At 52.2% G+C, this 16,328-nt stretch overlaps 1 protein-coding gene across 1 annotated transcript in view; it reads left to right on the top strand.

Moving 5' to 3' along the window:
* The window catches only part of CHAT (choline O-acetyltransferase), a 53,010-nt gene that overhangs the window by 25,836 nt on the left and 10,846 nt on the right, over positions 1–16,328 (top strand). Inside the window, exons 7-12 of the mRNA XM_082424913.1 lie at positions 2,885–3,054; positions 7,225–7,325; positions 8,203–8,331; positions 11,240–11,362; positions 14,323–14,464; positions 14,620–14,682. Coding sequence (XP_082281039.1) covers positions 2,885–3,054; positions 7,225–7,325; positions 8,203–8,331; positions 11,240–11,362; positions 14,323–14,464; positions 14,620–14,682 — 728 coding nt within the window. The remainder of the gene's footprint in view (positions 1–2,884; positions 3,055–7,224; positions 7,326–8,202; positions 8,332–11,239; positions 11,363–14,322; positions 14,465–14,619; positions 14,683–16,328) is intronic.

Raw genomic sequence — 16,328 nt, 5'->3', positions numbered from 1 at the left:
CACCCCCCAGCCCACCCCCACCACAATGGTGTCTCGTTTGCCGTTCGGTCCCCAGGGCATGGCCCAAAACCTTGAAGTGGATCAGATGAGGCAGGAAAGTCCAAGAGGCCACGTGGAAGGTGATGAGTCATCCTGGACCCATAGGAGTCAGGAGGGATCCTGAGCTCCCAGTGCCCCCCAAATCCATATTCTAGACAGGAAGCGGGGAAGGAAGGGCCGAGGATGGGCTGGCTTGCTGGTTAGCCTCGTTCCCAGAGTAGAAGGTCTCCTCTGAGAGACATCTCCTTCCCCCAGGATTTGCAAGAGGAGGGAGGAAGGGGATAGTGGGGACTGCAGACTCCTGTCACTCGAGGACGTGTGTGGACCCCGCTCATGAACCTGGAGAAATCACCCTGGCACTGCACTGCGGGGACTGCACAGGTGGCCTTAGCATCTGTGTGCCCAGCAGGTGTCGAGGAGACCCAGGGGAGGGTCTCAGGGATTGCCTCACTCGAGGCTGCCTATGCCAGGAAGGGAAACAGCCCAGAGAGCCTGGGGTGAGGCCAAGAGGAGGGAGGAGCAGACAGGACTTTCTCGATGGCCGTTCCAGGCCCCTAACTGGACAGAGGAAAGGATGGGCAGAGTCCGGCTGTGGTCCTCACTGGCAGCGTCAGCTGTGTAATCAGCCTCCCACTGGCTGGGGAAGGTGCTGCTGTGCCTAGCTCAACCCATGGGCAGGACCCGGCTGGTGAACAGCACGGGGAGACCTGAGCCTGAGGGTGTGGAAGCCGTACCTGCTCCCACACATTCCTTGGACTTCAGGAAGGCAGAATCCAGACGACTATGACACACGGTGGGTATATTTCTTGGCTTCAGGCTCTGGAAGGAAAGAAGGCTCCAGAGCTGGGGACTACGGTGGGGGTGAGGGCTCTGAAAAGAGAAGTTCTGATTCAGCAGTCCCTGGGGTTCCAGTGGGAGGGGCAGGAAGGGAGAGGAGCTTGTGGCTGCAGAAGCAGAGGGCTGCGTGTCCAGGCTCAGAATCGAGGGGCGCAGAGCTGACTGCAGGAAAGAGCAGGGCCAGCACCCAGGACCAGGGCCGCCCAAGGGTCTGCGTCAATGCTGAGACAGGAGGGAGCTGGGAGGGAGCTCGACTGCCTTCTTGGAGGGATCTTCAGCCCCCAGAGTGTTTCTCTCTGACCCAGAGAATAGCATTCTGGACAGGGATCTTGTACTTAAATACCTGCAGGGACAAGAGGGTTAAATAAATGAGAGAGGACTGGGGCAAACCAAGGGTGCAGCTTCTCAGCTCCAGGTAATTCCTGCAGTGTGAAGATGTGAATCCAGTGTAACCAGACTGTATAAGTTAGTATTAGATTTGGCCACACGTGACTGAAAACCCAAAATAATAGTGGCTTAAAAAAAATAGAGATTTCTCTCTCTCTTCCTCTCTCTCTCACGTATACCAGAACTGAGCCCTCCAGAGCTGATAGGTGGCTAGGATTCTTCCATCTCACCCCGAGGTTGTGGCCCACAGCCTCCTGGCCCAAAACGGAGGCTAGAGCTCTGGCCATCACACCTGTGTTCCAAGCAGCAGGATGGAGGAAGGTGGAAAGAAGGGCAAAGAGCATGTGCTAGTTGTATTTAAGGAGGTTTCTTGGAAGCTGTCATATAGTGTTTCTAGATTTTGTTGGCAGAATTGAACACATGATTTCCCCCAGCTGTAAGAGAAGCCAGGAAATGTAGCTGTAGTTCTGCTCGTCCCTGTGCCAAGTTAAAAACCAGGTGTTCGATGACTAAAGGGGGTATGGATATCGGAATATGCCACATAATGCGCCTTTGCTTCCAAATAACAGGCACTCCATCTTCTCATGCATAGAACACACTGGGGCTGGGGGAAGGGTGTAACCCTGCACCTCATCCAGCTCAGAGGTCAGGAGGTCTGGGTGATGTGCAGCCCTCGCCATCGGGTCCTGATGCCCACACACCCTGTGTGGGATGGTGGAGAAAGAATACTGTCACCACAGTAAAGACTCCTGATTGGGAGAAGGGATACACAGCAGCACACAGTCAGGTCCCACTGGGCAGGCTTTGTGAATCTTCCTGTGCCTATTGGAGGAAGCTGCCTGGAGCAGCCCATCTGGCCGGCCCAGCTCTATTCCGGGAGGAACTCCATACCCAGTGTCCTCCATGGAGAAGTCAGGCTCCCTTGGTGACGTGTCTCCTGCAACTCAGTGACTTTTAGATGAGTTCTATGTGCCTGAGACTGCCCCAATGATCTCATCTGGATATAGGTTAAGGGGCAACCTGGCCCTTCCACTTACCCTCTGCGTGGAAACAACAGCTGGGGTGATGGTGGTGGGAGGGGGCTGGGAGAGCAACATCCTCACTCCCTTACATCTGATTTTCATGTGAAATTGACTAATTAAAATTTTTTGGCAACTGATGTTTGAAAATCATAGTTCAGGACAAATGAACTTGCTTATGTGCCAGATGTGGCCCGCAGGTGTGAGTGGAGGATGCCGTTGGATGGGGGAATTGGAGCTCCTTCTCTGGCACAGGCTGGCCTGAGGGTCTAACGTTTACGGGGAAGGTCCCACACCACCCCTTTTCATCCTGGCAGGAAGAACCAGTGACCACACATCTGGGGGCAGAACTGGCTACAGCTGAAGGGCAGGACTCTTGCAGGGACCCTGAGGGTGAGCTGGTCCCTGGGGTTAGCACAGAAGCTCAGGACAGTCAGGCTGACTTCCCGGCCCACCCCCTGGGGTGGTGGGGGACTCAGGCCTGGCTCAAGATCTGGGTGTCCATACGTGTGTCCGCCTGTGGCATGTGGGGCTCTGCAGAGGGGACCCCAGGCCCGGGGCAGGGCAGGTGCTAAGTAAGGCCGTGCTTGCCTGCCCTGCAGACTCCACCAACAGGGACTCTCTGGATATGATCGAGCGCTGCATCTGCCTGGTGTGCCTGGATGCCCCGGGAGGCATGGAGCTCAGCGACACCAACAGGGCACTCCAGCTCCTCCACGGCGGAGGCTGCAGCAAGAATGGGGCCAACCGCTGGTACGACAAGTCCCTGCAGGTAAGCCTCCCCCTGGCAGGGCCAGTGGCCGGAGCCGCCTCACGCTCACATCCAGCAGGCTCTCTTGCTGGCCTCTGCTGCCCAGGAGGCTGCATCTGGGGCCGAGGGAGCGGAGGAGATGTGCCATTGGTGTCAGGCCCTGGACTGGCCAGAACTCTTCTCAGGAGCAAGTGGCCAAACCCAGCTCCAACCCCCTAACCTTCCTGCAGCCCAGCCTAGGGGGCCTCTGGGTCAGACCTGGGGCTCATTCCCCATCTCCCATCACACACTGTAAGGTGGGGGCATACCAGGGGCTCCCATCAAACAAATCCTCAACACATTCAGCAAGAAGGCACATGAAAAGATGCTCAACACCACCAATTATTAGAGAAATGCAAATCAATACTACAACAAGGTATCACCTCACACCAGTCAGAATGGCCATCAACAAAAAATCTACAAACAATAAATGCTAGAGAGGGTGTGGAGAAAAGGGAACCCTCTTGCACTGTTGGTGGGAATGCAAATTGATACAGTCACTATGAAGAACAGTATGGAGGCTCCTTAAAAAACTAAAAATAGAGCTGCCTTATGATCTAGCAATCCCACTACTGGGCATATACCCTGAGAAAACCACAATTCAAAAAGACACATGCACCCCAATGTTCATTGCAGCACTATTTACAATAGCCAGGACATGGAAGCAACCTAAATGCCCATCAACAGATGAATGGATAAAGAAGATGTGATACATATATACTAGGGTGTCAGGCCATGGACCGGTGTCGGGCTGCGGTCTGTTAAGAATCGGGCTGGGCTTCCCTGGTGGCACAGCGGTTGAGAATCTGCCTGCCAATGCAGGGGACACGGGTTCGAGCCCTGGTCTGGCAAGATCCCACATGCCGCGGAGCAACTGGGCCCGTGAGCCACAACTACTGAGCCTGCGTGTCTGGAGCCTGTGCTCCGCAACAAGAGAGGCCGCAATAGTGAGAGGCCCGCGCACCGTGATAAAGAGTGGCCCCCACTTGCCACAACTAGAGAAAGCCCTCGTGCAGAAACGAAGACCCAACACAGCCAAAAATAAATAAATAAATAAATTAAAAAAAAAAAAAAGAATCGGACTGCACAGCAGGAGGCGAGCGGCGGGGGAGCGAGCAAAGCTTCTTCTGCTGCTCCCCATCGCTCCCATTACCGCCTGAACCATCCCCCTCTCCCCCAGTCCATGGAAAAATTGTCTTCCACGAAACCAGTCCCCAAAAGGTTGGGGACCGCTGATATATACAATGGAATATTACTCAGCCATAAAAAGAAACGAAATTGGGTCATTTGTACAGACGTGGATAGACCTAGAGACTGTCGTACAAAGTGAAGTAAGTCAGAAAGAAAAAAACAAATATCGTGTATTAATGCATATATGTGGAATCTAGAAAAATGGTACAGATGGACCTATCTGCAAAGCAGAAATAGAGACACAGACGTAGAGAACAAACATATGGACACCAAGGGAGGGAAAGGGAGGGTGGGATGAATTGGGAGATTGGGACTGACATATATACACTACTATGCATAAAACAGATAACTAATGAGAACCTACTGTACAGCACAGGAAACTACTCCGTGCTCTGTGGTGACCTAAATGGGAAGGAAATCCAAAAAAAGAGGGGCTATAGGTATACACGTAGCTGATTCACTTCTCTGTACAGCAGGAACTAACACAATATTGTAAAGCAACTATACTCCAATTTAAAAAAAAAAAGAATCATGTCTGATGCCTGAAGATGTCAGCTTTTCTGAATTTCCGTCACCCTGGCCTGGCCATTTCAATACACCTCCCTTCATCCCTGAGGAGTAGGGTAGCCCAGCATCTCCACAGAAGAAAAGTCATAAAATGAAACAAAACCATTCATATATATACTTTTTAAATTTATTTTTATTTTTGGCTGTGTTGGGTCTTCGTTGCTGTGTGTGGGCTTTTCTCTAGTTGCAGCGAGCAGGGGCTACTCTTCATTGCGGTGCGCGGGCTTCTCATTGCGGTGGCGTCACTTGTTGCGGAGCACGGGTTCTAGGCGCATGGACTTCACTAGTTGTGGCTCGTGGGCTCTAGAGCGCATGCTCAGTAGTTGTGGCGCATGGGCTTAGTTGCTCCGCGGCATGTGGGATCTTCCTGGACCAGGGCTCGAACCCGTGTCCCCTGCATCGGCAGGCAGATTCTTAACCACTGCGCAACCAGGGAAGTCCCTGTTCATATATTTTTCATTCACATGACATCAGCCCAGAAACAAGACATTCACTTTGGCCTGGAGAAAAATACTCACACAGATGAGGATGAAGATTGGGCCATTCATTCCCGTCCCCCATTCTTTTACCCCAGCACGCCGATCCTGAATCTAATCTTATTTGTAAAGCCCCCGCACTTTCACAGTGACCATATTAAGTAGCACACAACCATCTTTCCGTTTTGATTTAGCATCACTCACACTGGTAAGCATTTCTAGGTCGCCTCTTGTTTTTCTCCCTCTCTGTCCCCTACATTCTGCAGGTTATCCTTTTTATTGGTTTGCATATTGATTCTATTTCTGCTGAGTTCTCTCCCTGCTGCGCTGGCTATTTAGCCTCCACCAGTGGTGCTAATGGCTTGTAATCTTTCATGGAGCAGCTGTGGGATTGAAATGATACAATGGATGTACAGGATCTGAAACATAGTAAGCCTTGGTAGTGGTTTTTAAAAGGTAACATTTTCCTCCCTTTCTTTTAGCGACAGGGACACAAAAGCACTAATGTGTGAGTGGGCACAGCCCTCCCCTCCTGCCTCACGTGGATGACCGTGCCCACCTCTGGGCTCTTTTGCAGGCAGGACAGATTATCAGGGGAGCTGGAAAAGCCAGACAGGCTCCATGAACGTGAACTGAAAAGTTCAAGAGCGAGTCTCAGGACAGAAAGGCAGGGGACACAAAGGGAAAGAGAAAAGAGCCTGCAAGGGATGAATCTTGAGAGAAACTCTGTGGGAAGTGTGTTTGCTTGAAGAATGGGAGAAAAGATTCGGGCAGCTATGAGATTGGAGGAGACAGGGAGACAGCTCAGAGGTGTGCTGTGCCACAGTTCCCTGGAAGGTCTCATAAAGATTTCAGCAGCTTATTTATTTGTTTGCTTGTTGGTTTGTTTGCTTATGGATGACAGGCTAGTACCTCTTGAGTGTGATGCTGTGCTGAGGTGGACCTCAAGGCAGCCCCACTTTATTCGGGTTATGCTTTAAGAATCAGATTTCATTCTTCTCACTATTTTCTCCTAGTCCTTTTGTACATACTGAGTATGTCCCTTTTCCAAGTCAACTAAATCCAGCCTCTGTATAGTCATAAAAATCATAAGTAATCTTCACAGTTCCCGTGGGCCTTTCACATGCCTTCTCTCTAAGCCTCACATCGATCCGGTGAACTGGGCCTTATTGGATCCATTTTAAATGAGAGCAAACTGAAGCCAGAGAGTTGAAGTGTCTTGTCAAAGCTCTCCCAGCTGGCAGGCGGCAACCGCAGAACTGGAATCAGGGTCCCTGACTTGAAGCCCAGGCAGCAGTTAATGGGGCATCTTTCGTACACCTTTCTTTCACTCCCATCAAGGGATATTTTATTTCTCCCTAGGAATCTGCACACCATCCCAAATGGATCATTATCTTTCATTACTCATGTAACAAAATTATTAAGCACCTACTATGGGGCGATCCTGGGGATAATATCAGTGGTGGCCAAACACACAGGGTCCATCAGACACATAATCACACAAAGCAGACCAGGATGGTGGCCCTGATGTGTACCGTGAAGGGGAAACAGGGCTAACAGGAGCCGAAGGAGCTTGCCCAGGACCTGAGGAGGGTGTGCACAGCCTCGGAGTGAGCTCTTAGGAATCGCTGGGCTACTTGAGCCGGGGAGCTTTGGGCTCCACCTTCACTGCCTGGGGCATTTCTGGGAAGGAGATCATACAGTTTAGAGCTGTCTTGAGGCTCCCATACTGTCAGGCCATGGCAATTGCATGCAGCGTTCTTTTCAGGAAGTGATGTGCTTTGGTGTCCCTAGAGGAGAGTTTCCCCCTGAGAGGTGGGGGCAGAGGGAGAATGCAGGGTTCCTGACCTGGGGCCCAGGGGCTGGTTTGAAATATTGACTGTCCCAGAGGTCCACTCACTTCTCTTTCCTATTGCAGTTTGTGGTGGGACGAGACGGCACGTGTGGCGTGGTGTGCGAACACTCCCCATTCGACGGCATCGTCCTGGTGCAGTGCACGGAGCATCTGCTCAAGCACATGTGAGTCTGGGAGCAGAGCCCCTCCCGAGCAGCCAGAGGAGGCAAAGCCAGACTGCCAAGCAGCCGCCAAGCTAAATGTGGGCGGCCGCTGGGGGGCCACGCTAGTCTGGAAAGTGTCTTAGCAAAAGATGAATTTGAAAACCAACCTGAACAAGGCATCATATGCTTTATCGGTCATGGACAGAAGGGGCAGACTGAGCAACAGGTTAGGGGCAGTTAGGGCAAGGCTTGGCCAAGAATTCTCAGCTTTAAAGGAACATCTGCTTTGGTCCAGGGAAGTCCAAGTCGATGTCTTGCTTGTCCAGAGTCAGGGCTAAGCCTGCTGTTGACCCAGGACAGAGGAGAGGTCTCTGAGCTGCACCTCTTTCCTTTCCCTTGGCCTGGGTCTCTCTCTCCAACTCCCATCCTGGACAGACTGAGTACTTCTGTGTCCCTTAAACACACCAGGTTCCTTCCTCCATTCACAATTTTGTTCATTCTCTCCTTCTAGGATCTTCTCCCTGAATCTATAAGTTCTTCCATGATTTAGGAACTCTTCAGGATCACTGAAAACCCAAACCTGCCCTCGTAAACAGAACAACACAATTTGCTTGTTCCATTTGTCCCCGAGTGTTTTTTAAGAGTTAGTGGTGTAGCGTGGTCAAATGGAAAACGTGGAAAGAAATACTGGGCTTTGGAGTCAGGTGGAACCGGATGGAATCTTAGCTCTGCCACTCACTAATTTAGGTGGCCTCTCTGAGCTTCAGTCTGTTCAGCTCTTTCATGGTTTGGGGGGCAAATCAAACTCCACCAGCTAAGATGACTGCAGCACAAAGAAACAAGCTGCCCGCAGCCCCCCAGCTTGCGGGCCACAGGAGGTCACCCCTTTGTCCTGCAGGGTGAAGACCAGCAAGAAGATGGTCCGAGCCGACTCGGTCAGCGAGCTCCCAGCACCCAGGAGACTGAGGTGGAAATGTTCCCCGGAAATTCAAGGCCTCTTAGCCTCCTCGGCAGAAAAACTTCAACAGTAAGGAGAATCCCAGGTCTTTGGGGGTGATGCTCCGGGGGTCATCCTACAATGCCCCCGCCCCACCAGCTGCCAAGGCACCCTGGAAGCTTCCAAAGACCCCAGCCCCTCTGCCTCCTCTCACCTGCCTCCGCCCACCCCCTCATGGAAATGTAAGCAAACTAAAGGGGAGTTATAACTCTTGGGGAAATAACCTTGCTGAAGAATCCATCATTTCCATAAAATGCAAACGTGGAGCTATTTTTTTCTGCAGGTTTCACCTGACTGAGCAGAGTCAAGGCGGGGAAATCATCCTCTGCTTTCAGGGGAGTCATAAACAACTGGTTTGAATAGGTCATTTGAATCCAAGCTATTTCAATTTGCTTGAATTTACACTGCAACTTGACAAGGGGCCTTTTTTCCCAAGGGCCATGCTGGCCCTAACGGGACCTAGGCAGGAGGACCAGGGATGGATGCGAGCCCTCGCTGACAGTGGCAAGGTGTGCTGGGAGCCACGGGATGGCAACTAGATCTGGACTTTGGTCGTTCATTCCCTCATTCAATAAGTGAGCATGAGTACATTGATTCATTCTTTCATTCATTCATTCATCAAACATGTGTAGAGCTCTGATGTGTACCAGGCCTCTGGTAGGGCTCTGGGGACACAGAGAGCAATGTGCCACGGGGCCTGCCCTCCATACTTTAGTGGAGGAAGTAGACCCCCAACACAAAAATATCAGATGCTATCAGCCCCAAAACCAGAGAGAGGCATTCGAACCTGAACACACAGAGGACACGGGAGCTGGGTTCTGCCAGGATGTTGAGCGAGGGCTTTACAGAGTTGGGCCTTGAAGGATGACTAGGAGTTCGTGGTACCAGCAGCTGGGGGAGAGATAGGTTCATAAGAGATCAGGCTGGTTTGGAGGCCAGCAAGTGAGAGAATGGCCAGAGTTGGGGCAATAAAGGGAAGTCAGGGTCACATTGTGAAGAGCTTCATGTCCTTATGTTATGGGGGCTGGAAGCCGTCCTGCAGCAGTGAGGAGCCCCTGGAGGATTTTTTTTTTTTTTTTTTTTTTTTTTTGGCTGTGCTGGGTCTTCGTTTCTGTGCGAGGGCTTTCTGTAGTTGCGGCAAGCGGGGGCCACTCTTCATCACGGTGCGCGGGCCTCTCACCATCGCGGCTTCTCTTGTTGCGGAGCACAGGCTCCAGATGCGCATGCTCAGTAGTCGTGGCTCACGGGCCCAGCCGCTCCGCGGCATGTGGGATCTTCCCAGACCAGGGCTCGAACCCGTGTCCCCTGCATTGGCAGGAAGACTCTCAACCACTGCGCCACCAGGGAAGCCCCCCCCCCCCGGAGGATTTTGTGCATGGGGTTTCGGGGAGCCAGCGAGTAGACTGTGGGAATAGCACAGGTGAGCAGGACAGAACGTGGCCAGGCTCAGAGGCCGAGGGCTGGGGAGGATGAGTCCACAGCGAGCTGCTGGGGAGGTTGAATGGCTTTCCACGGGGAGGAGGAGAGGCCTCAGGTGTTCATCTGTAAAGCGGTGCTCATATCTCAACTCTACAGGGCTGTTCTTGGGACACACAGGCTGCTAGGAGAGTGAACTGGTGGGCTGGTGAGCCCTGGGCCGAGGAAGGAGCCCGTTTACTTTCAGGGATTCAAGCAGGTGTCACGCGGTCCCGAGACCCCCAGCTTCCCTTTCTGGAGGACCAGAAAAGCCAAGAGAGGCCTGTGGGTGGGGAAGCAGGAGGAGCTGAGGGGGGTCTTGAGCTGCCATGGAAGGCAGGTAAGATCTGATGGCCAGGGCTTGGACAAGAGGTTCCCAGGTGTCTGTGGTGACACTAAGCTCAGCCTGCTGGGGGACAGTGGGTCAACAGGCCCGACTGAGCAGTGAGTTCCCGTGAGCACTGGGCCCTCTCCGAGTCCTGATGGGTCCCCGGAGCCTGGCATGGCCCACCGAGAGCTGAGCTCACATGGCTGGAGAAATAATTCAAGGCAAGGCAGGCAGGGACAGCAAATCCTGAGGGAGTGTGGGAGGGGGGTCAGGGCTGCCCACCCAGGGCTCTGCGTGCACACACACACACCCGCGGCTGGTGGACGGGTGGTGAGGACCTTGCTGGACGTCGCTTCAGGCAGCAGTCAGCCCGGACCCCAGACTCACTGTGAAGGAGGAGACTGGTCAATATGTGAGGGTGGGCGTGGGGGGAGACCAGCGCTGAAAGGTCTCAGTGTGGACTCAGGGACTCTTCCTGCTGCTCTGACAACGATTCGTGAGCAGCAAAGACCTACGCATGTCCGGGGAGGCTCAGCAGCACTTTCTGGGTAAAATGAGTTTTCAGTCACCAGCAAAGCCCAGATGAGCAGCTCTTGCTGTGGTGACCGTGACCAGCGGCCAGGCTCCAGGCCTTTCTTCCATAGCACAACAGGGACGAGTCTCAGCGAGGAGATGCTGCTTGCAGCCATCAGAGAAACGGGCTTTTCCCTGGACATAGGGGATTTGCAGGTCTGGCAGGATGGCCGGGATGCCAAAAGAGTCCATAGGGATGCTGGACACACCTTCCCAAACAGATCAGATGCATGGCCTCTTTCAGGCCTTCTTCTGTGGGCAATGAATTTTTAGGACTTTGTAGGCAGTGTTCTCCCTGCCCATGCAAATGTCCCTCGTGCTTCCGTGTCCTTCCCTGCAGCCAGGCCCACCTCCCCTACCCCCAGAGCAGGGCCACTGCCCAGCCAAGCCTCAGCTTTAGCTCAGAGTCACCCTGCTTGGCGTGCCTTCTGCCACTTCCAAACGTCAAGGCCTGTCTCTGACAGTGCACTGGATATCTAGCGTGCTGGGACGTAGACCAGGATGGAGAAACTTCGTTAGACCCTGTGGTGAGTGCATTCTATTTTGCATGTGATGAATGCATCTTTTCTTTTTCTTCCACAGAATAGTAAAGAATCTCGACTTCATCGTTTATAAATTTGACGACTATGGGAAAACATTCATTAAGCAGCAGAAGTGCAGCCCCGATGCTTTTATTCAGGTGGCCCTCCAGCTGGCCTTCTATAGGTAAGCACAGCCTGCCAAGGTGGGCTGACTGACAAGCTACTCTAGAGCCTAGAAGCATCTTGGAGGGAGAGATGACTTTCTGTGGGCCTAGAGGATGGCGGTATGATCAGGGCAAGCTGCATGGAAGGAGGTGTCACCTAACTGGGTTTCAAAGCATGAGTCCAACCTCAGAAATGAAAAGAAGGATATTGCAGTCAAGAAGCTGGCGAGCGATGGCCCAGGGGCACAGAGCTCACAGGGAAGGAACGCAGAACTCACAAGGGCCAGGCAGGGGATGAGGACGTCAGGTAGGGAGGCTGCTTCTCCTCCTGATCTCACCCAGCCCACCTGGGTCCCTGTATTATTGTGACCTCTTCCTCTCCACGTTTCCTGGCCTTGATAAGGAAACGGAACTAGCATCCCCACCCTGCCCGCCCCGGCAAGGGGGTCAAGTCAAAGATTTGGGGCTTGATTTGTCTCTGTCTCTCATTCCTCTCATCCCCATGTCAATTCTCCTCCAAATGTCTACCCTCCATCCTCTTCCCTTCACCTCCACTGCCGTCGGCCCCTTCCAAGCCCCCATCATCTAGTGCTTGGTCAACTGTAGCATGCCCTGGGGGGGGATCTCTGCTTCCACTCTTGTCCCCTATAATCCTGTCTTCATGAAGCATGAACTTTGAAATATGCAAATCAGTCTTTATCACCTACCATGTTTCCCTTCACGCTTAGAACAAAGTCCAGCTCCCTGAAAGGCTCCCTGTGAACCAGCCTTCCCTGGGGCCCTGCCCCCAAGCTCTCTTCTGCCTCCAGATCTTTGCTCTGGCTCTGCCTCTGCCCTCCCACCTGTCACCACTGCTCTTCACATACCAGCTCCTTCCCACCGCTCAGGTCTCAGCCCAGGTGTCAGCCCTCAGAGGCCACCTCGGGGCCCCTTGCCACCCAGTTCTCTGTCACAGCATATTGTGCTCTTTTTCCTTCATGGCAGTCGTTATTCATGTGGACTCCCTTGTTCATTGATTTGCTGACTTTGTTTTCTAGACTGTCTCCCCCAGGCATGATGTTCTGGGTATCTTGCACTCCTGGGACAGAGTAGGCATCAGGGACTGTCACAGACATGAGAAGACACTGCAGGAGTTTTAGCCCAGGGTGGCACAGTGAGGTGTGTGGTTTAGACAAATCTCTATAATGGTAGCTGTGTGCTGGGGAAGGGATGCAGCGTAGGGAGGTAAGGGTTGAAGGCAGGGTTGAGAGCCTAACTGGTCTTTTATAAGAGGCGAAAAGTAAAATGCAAAATAGATCTTCCTCAAGACAGGGCTGGTCCCTGTTGGTTTCAGCGTTGCAGAAGCAACAGCTCAGAAACTGGCACGGGCGGTAAATAGCACTATGCCCCCACCAGAACCTGCTTTCGGTTTGCAACCAGGGGAGGCATAAAGCGACCTTGGAGAAAGCCAGGGCAAGGAGGTGTCACTAACGAGCAGGCAGCATCCCAGAGCCCAGTGTCCCATGCAGGGGGCTGTGACTCATGAGGAAGGGAGTGCAGCCACTCTGTCATCTGTCAGGCTGACGTCACCCCACACGAGGATGGGCTCATCGCCAGGACATGGAGACCTCGCCGGCAGGACCTGGCCTCTGGAACTGCAATCAATGCCGTTCTGATACTCAGATGGCATCTGGCTAAAATGGGCCACGAGGTCAGTGTCCTGCTGGTGCCATAATTGGGGACACTGCTGCACTGGTACCCCCCTGGCAAGCACTTCAGAGCTTCAGATCCAAAGCCCAGAGGGGCTGGTGGACACTGCATAGAGCCTCCCAACTCCACCCTCCAGGGATCTTTGCTGTCACTGGACATGGCCAGGAATAGATGTGGCCAGAGGCTCCTGGGCTCATTGAATAGGCAAAATATGACCTGCTGCCCATGGAATGCATTCTTCAGAGTTTCAGCTATAACAAAAAAGATATTTTTTAAATCTGCTCCTAGATTCGGCAGAAACCTGGAAGCTACCTAAATTGGGGTTGATCAGCGACCAGCCAGTGATGGCGTCTACTTTTGTGCTCGGCATGGCATTTGCCCCCAGGGGCTAGAGAGATACAGGAAATGAGCTCCCTGCCAGAGTCTTGGAGAAATGAGACATAAGTGTACAAAAAATGCCATTTGCTTGGCAAGCCATATGGTGCCAAGCACTGTGCCAAATCAGACTTGGCCTTCCCTCCTCCTGGAGCTCACCCAGGGTGGGAGAGACATGCCCCGAGGAGGCCAAGATACAGGGCCCCAACTTGCTGTGTGACTTCGGGGTGTCACTGCCCGTCTCTGAGTTCTGTGTCTTTCCCCTCCCTGACCCCAACACCAACAACTTTCCTGACTGGTGAGAAGGGCATGTGCCAGCCCGGTGTGCAAGGGGAAAAGACTTGCTCTGGCTGGTGGGGACAGCAGCCACTGCTCTTCTGGTCACAGACGTGAGGGAGGAGAGGCACAGCCCTGGTGCCCATGGGTCTGTTTGGAAGCCCTGCTGCCCCTGGACGGTGAGCCTCTGCAGCGGCTGACACCCACGGCCACTAAGGCCGCCTCCCTGCCTCGATCCATAGGTCATGCTTGAATTGTTTTTAAATAAAACAGGATTCCCTCAAGAGTGCGAATGATGAATTAGTCCATGCTGTGCTATTAATCAAACACTCATTGGATCTCACAGAAAACTCTAGGTTTCCCACCAGACTGGGACTTTAAAAAAACTACCAGTCACGTCTTCCTTATTTTATATCCACACAGTATCACCCACGCAGGAAAGTGTGCTCAGCATTTCGTATCCGAGGCTCCCCGACATTCATCTTTGGGGAATCTCCTCCAGAATTCTATTAGCGTTAAAATGAAATACTGTGCAGAGCGAAGGCAGGATTGTAAAAGTAAGGGCAGCCAAGGCTATTTCAGCGTTTAGGACTCCCTGAGAAGGCAGCACCGTCTGCCATTCCTCCTGCATCCCGTGCAGGCTCCACAGGAGACTCGTGCCCACCTACGAGAGCGCGTCCATCCGTCGGTTCCGCGAGGGACGGGTGGACAACATTCGATCAGCCACTCTGGAGGCACTGCATTTTGTGAAAACCATCACTGACCACACGGCCACTGTGCCGGTAAGTCCTGCTGGCCCGATGAGTCTCAGGGGGGACCAGTGAGGCGGCTGTGGACCACCTGTCCTCTCGGCCCCGAGACAACCAGCTCCTTTAGCTTGTCTGCCGCTGAGCAGCCTCTTAAAGCCCCATGCGCTGTGTCTCTGGTCCATTTACAGGATTCAGAGAAGCTACTGCTCCTGAAGGATGCCATCCGAGCCCAGACCGAGTACACAGTCATGGTGAGTGACCTCGCCTCAGCTCAGGACTGTGGGCTGTGCCCAGACCTGGGGCCTCGGCATGGGCTCTGGGTGACAGCCGGGCCACCACCTGTGCAGCGACTTGGTGAGGGCACCTCACCTCTCAGGGCTTCCTCTTTCTTATTGTTAGAACCTGGGTAACACACCATTCCTGGTTTTTACACGGATTTTACAAGAATACAGTGAATGGGCTTTGAAACAACAACAACAACAATAATAATAGCACCAACATGTATAGCACTTTACAATTTATACAAGAGAGTCAGATGTGTGGTGGTTTGCACACTTGGCACAATCTCAGATGAGGCGGTATTTATTCCCACTCAGGACTAGTTTTGTCTTCTTATTCTCCATGTATTTATTTATACTGCCTGTGAATAAAAAAAAAAATTTGCTGAAAGTTAATGGTGAAATCGAAATTGTAAGGGAAATGTTTCCCTAGTTTAGGGAAATAATATATTTTCTAGCACTGCAAAGCTATCATTTGCATACAAACAGAGAATAAGCTACTACTTGGGCTGGTGATCAATGTATTAATTGCATATCATTCTGATACAGTCTTTGAAGGATCATATAATCTATGAAAAGGAGTTGACTGATTTCACTCTATATACTTGAAAGCAAGCACAACACGTATCTGGGTTTTAGAACTAGCCAATATAGGCTTTTCTGTAATTCAGTTGCTAGGTCCCTGATTCATCGGAATAGCCAAGTGTTTGTTCTGTTTGGGGAAAATCAAGCTCACTGTCATGTATTCAGTGGGTATCCTTTGTTTTCCCGCTTTATGCCAGGCAAGGCCCTGGGTACTAGGAAATAAAAAATGAAGCCCTGTGCTTGGGGAGTGTACCGTGTAGTTGGGAGAAGAGGCCTTACATGCTTCAGGAAGTAGCAGAGAACATGGAGGAGCAAGCTCCTTCTTCTGCTTGGGAGAGCCAGGAAGACTTTTCAGAGGAAGTGGTGCTTAATATGAGACTTGAAGCATGAAGAAGTGCTTGTCAGGTGGGTATAGAAGGGAAGGATGGCCCCAGAAGGGAACAGCATGTGCAAAGGCAAAGAGTCTTGAGAGAATAAGACATATTGGAGGAAAAGCAAGTAGTTCCATGTGTGCAGCTTGCAAAGGACAGAAAAGCAGGAAAGCTCATGATGCTGGATTTCCCTGTCATAAAGCTTACCCTGGTGACCAGGTAGAAGGACTGGTTGGAGCGTGGGCTGGTCTGCCAAGAGACAGAATTAGGGACCTATATAATGTTTAGGGGGAGCTGGTAAAAGGACTGACGTAGAGCAGGGGCAAGGGGTGTTGAAGAGGAAGATGCAAACTTCTGATCAAACATGGTGAACTGAACACAAGGGTTTACTGTCACTCCCTCTAAAACCCTCAAGAACATCAGCAAAGGGGTGTTTTTTTAAGCCATAAGTACACTAGAGCAAAGAGAATGGGAAAGGAGATGACAACAAAGTTCCAGAGTTGGAAAGTAGAACAGATGGCATCTGACTTAGCAGACCAGAGAAAGCTGAAACCCAAGCGAACAGTGAGGGAGACCCAGGAGCCCAGTGAAGTGCACTGCAGAACCTCAGAACGGCTCAGGTGTTGGAGGCTCCACCAGAAGTAGGAGTGCATGTGGAGCTGA

Source organism: Balaenoptera physalus (genome assembly GCF_965194825.1).
Source record: "Balaenoptera physalus genome assembly, chromosome: 14".
NCBI lineage: Eukaryota > Metazoa > Chordata > Mammalia > Artiodactyla > Balaenopteridae > Balaenoptera > Balaenoptera physalus.
The sequence above is the reverse complement of the archived record's forward strand: the minus strand, read 5'-3'. Positions and strand labels throughout refer to the sequence as shown.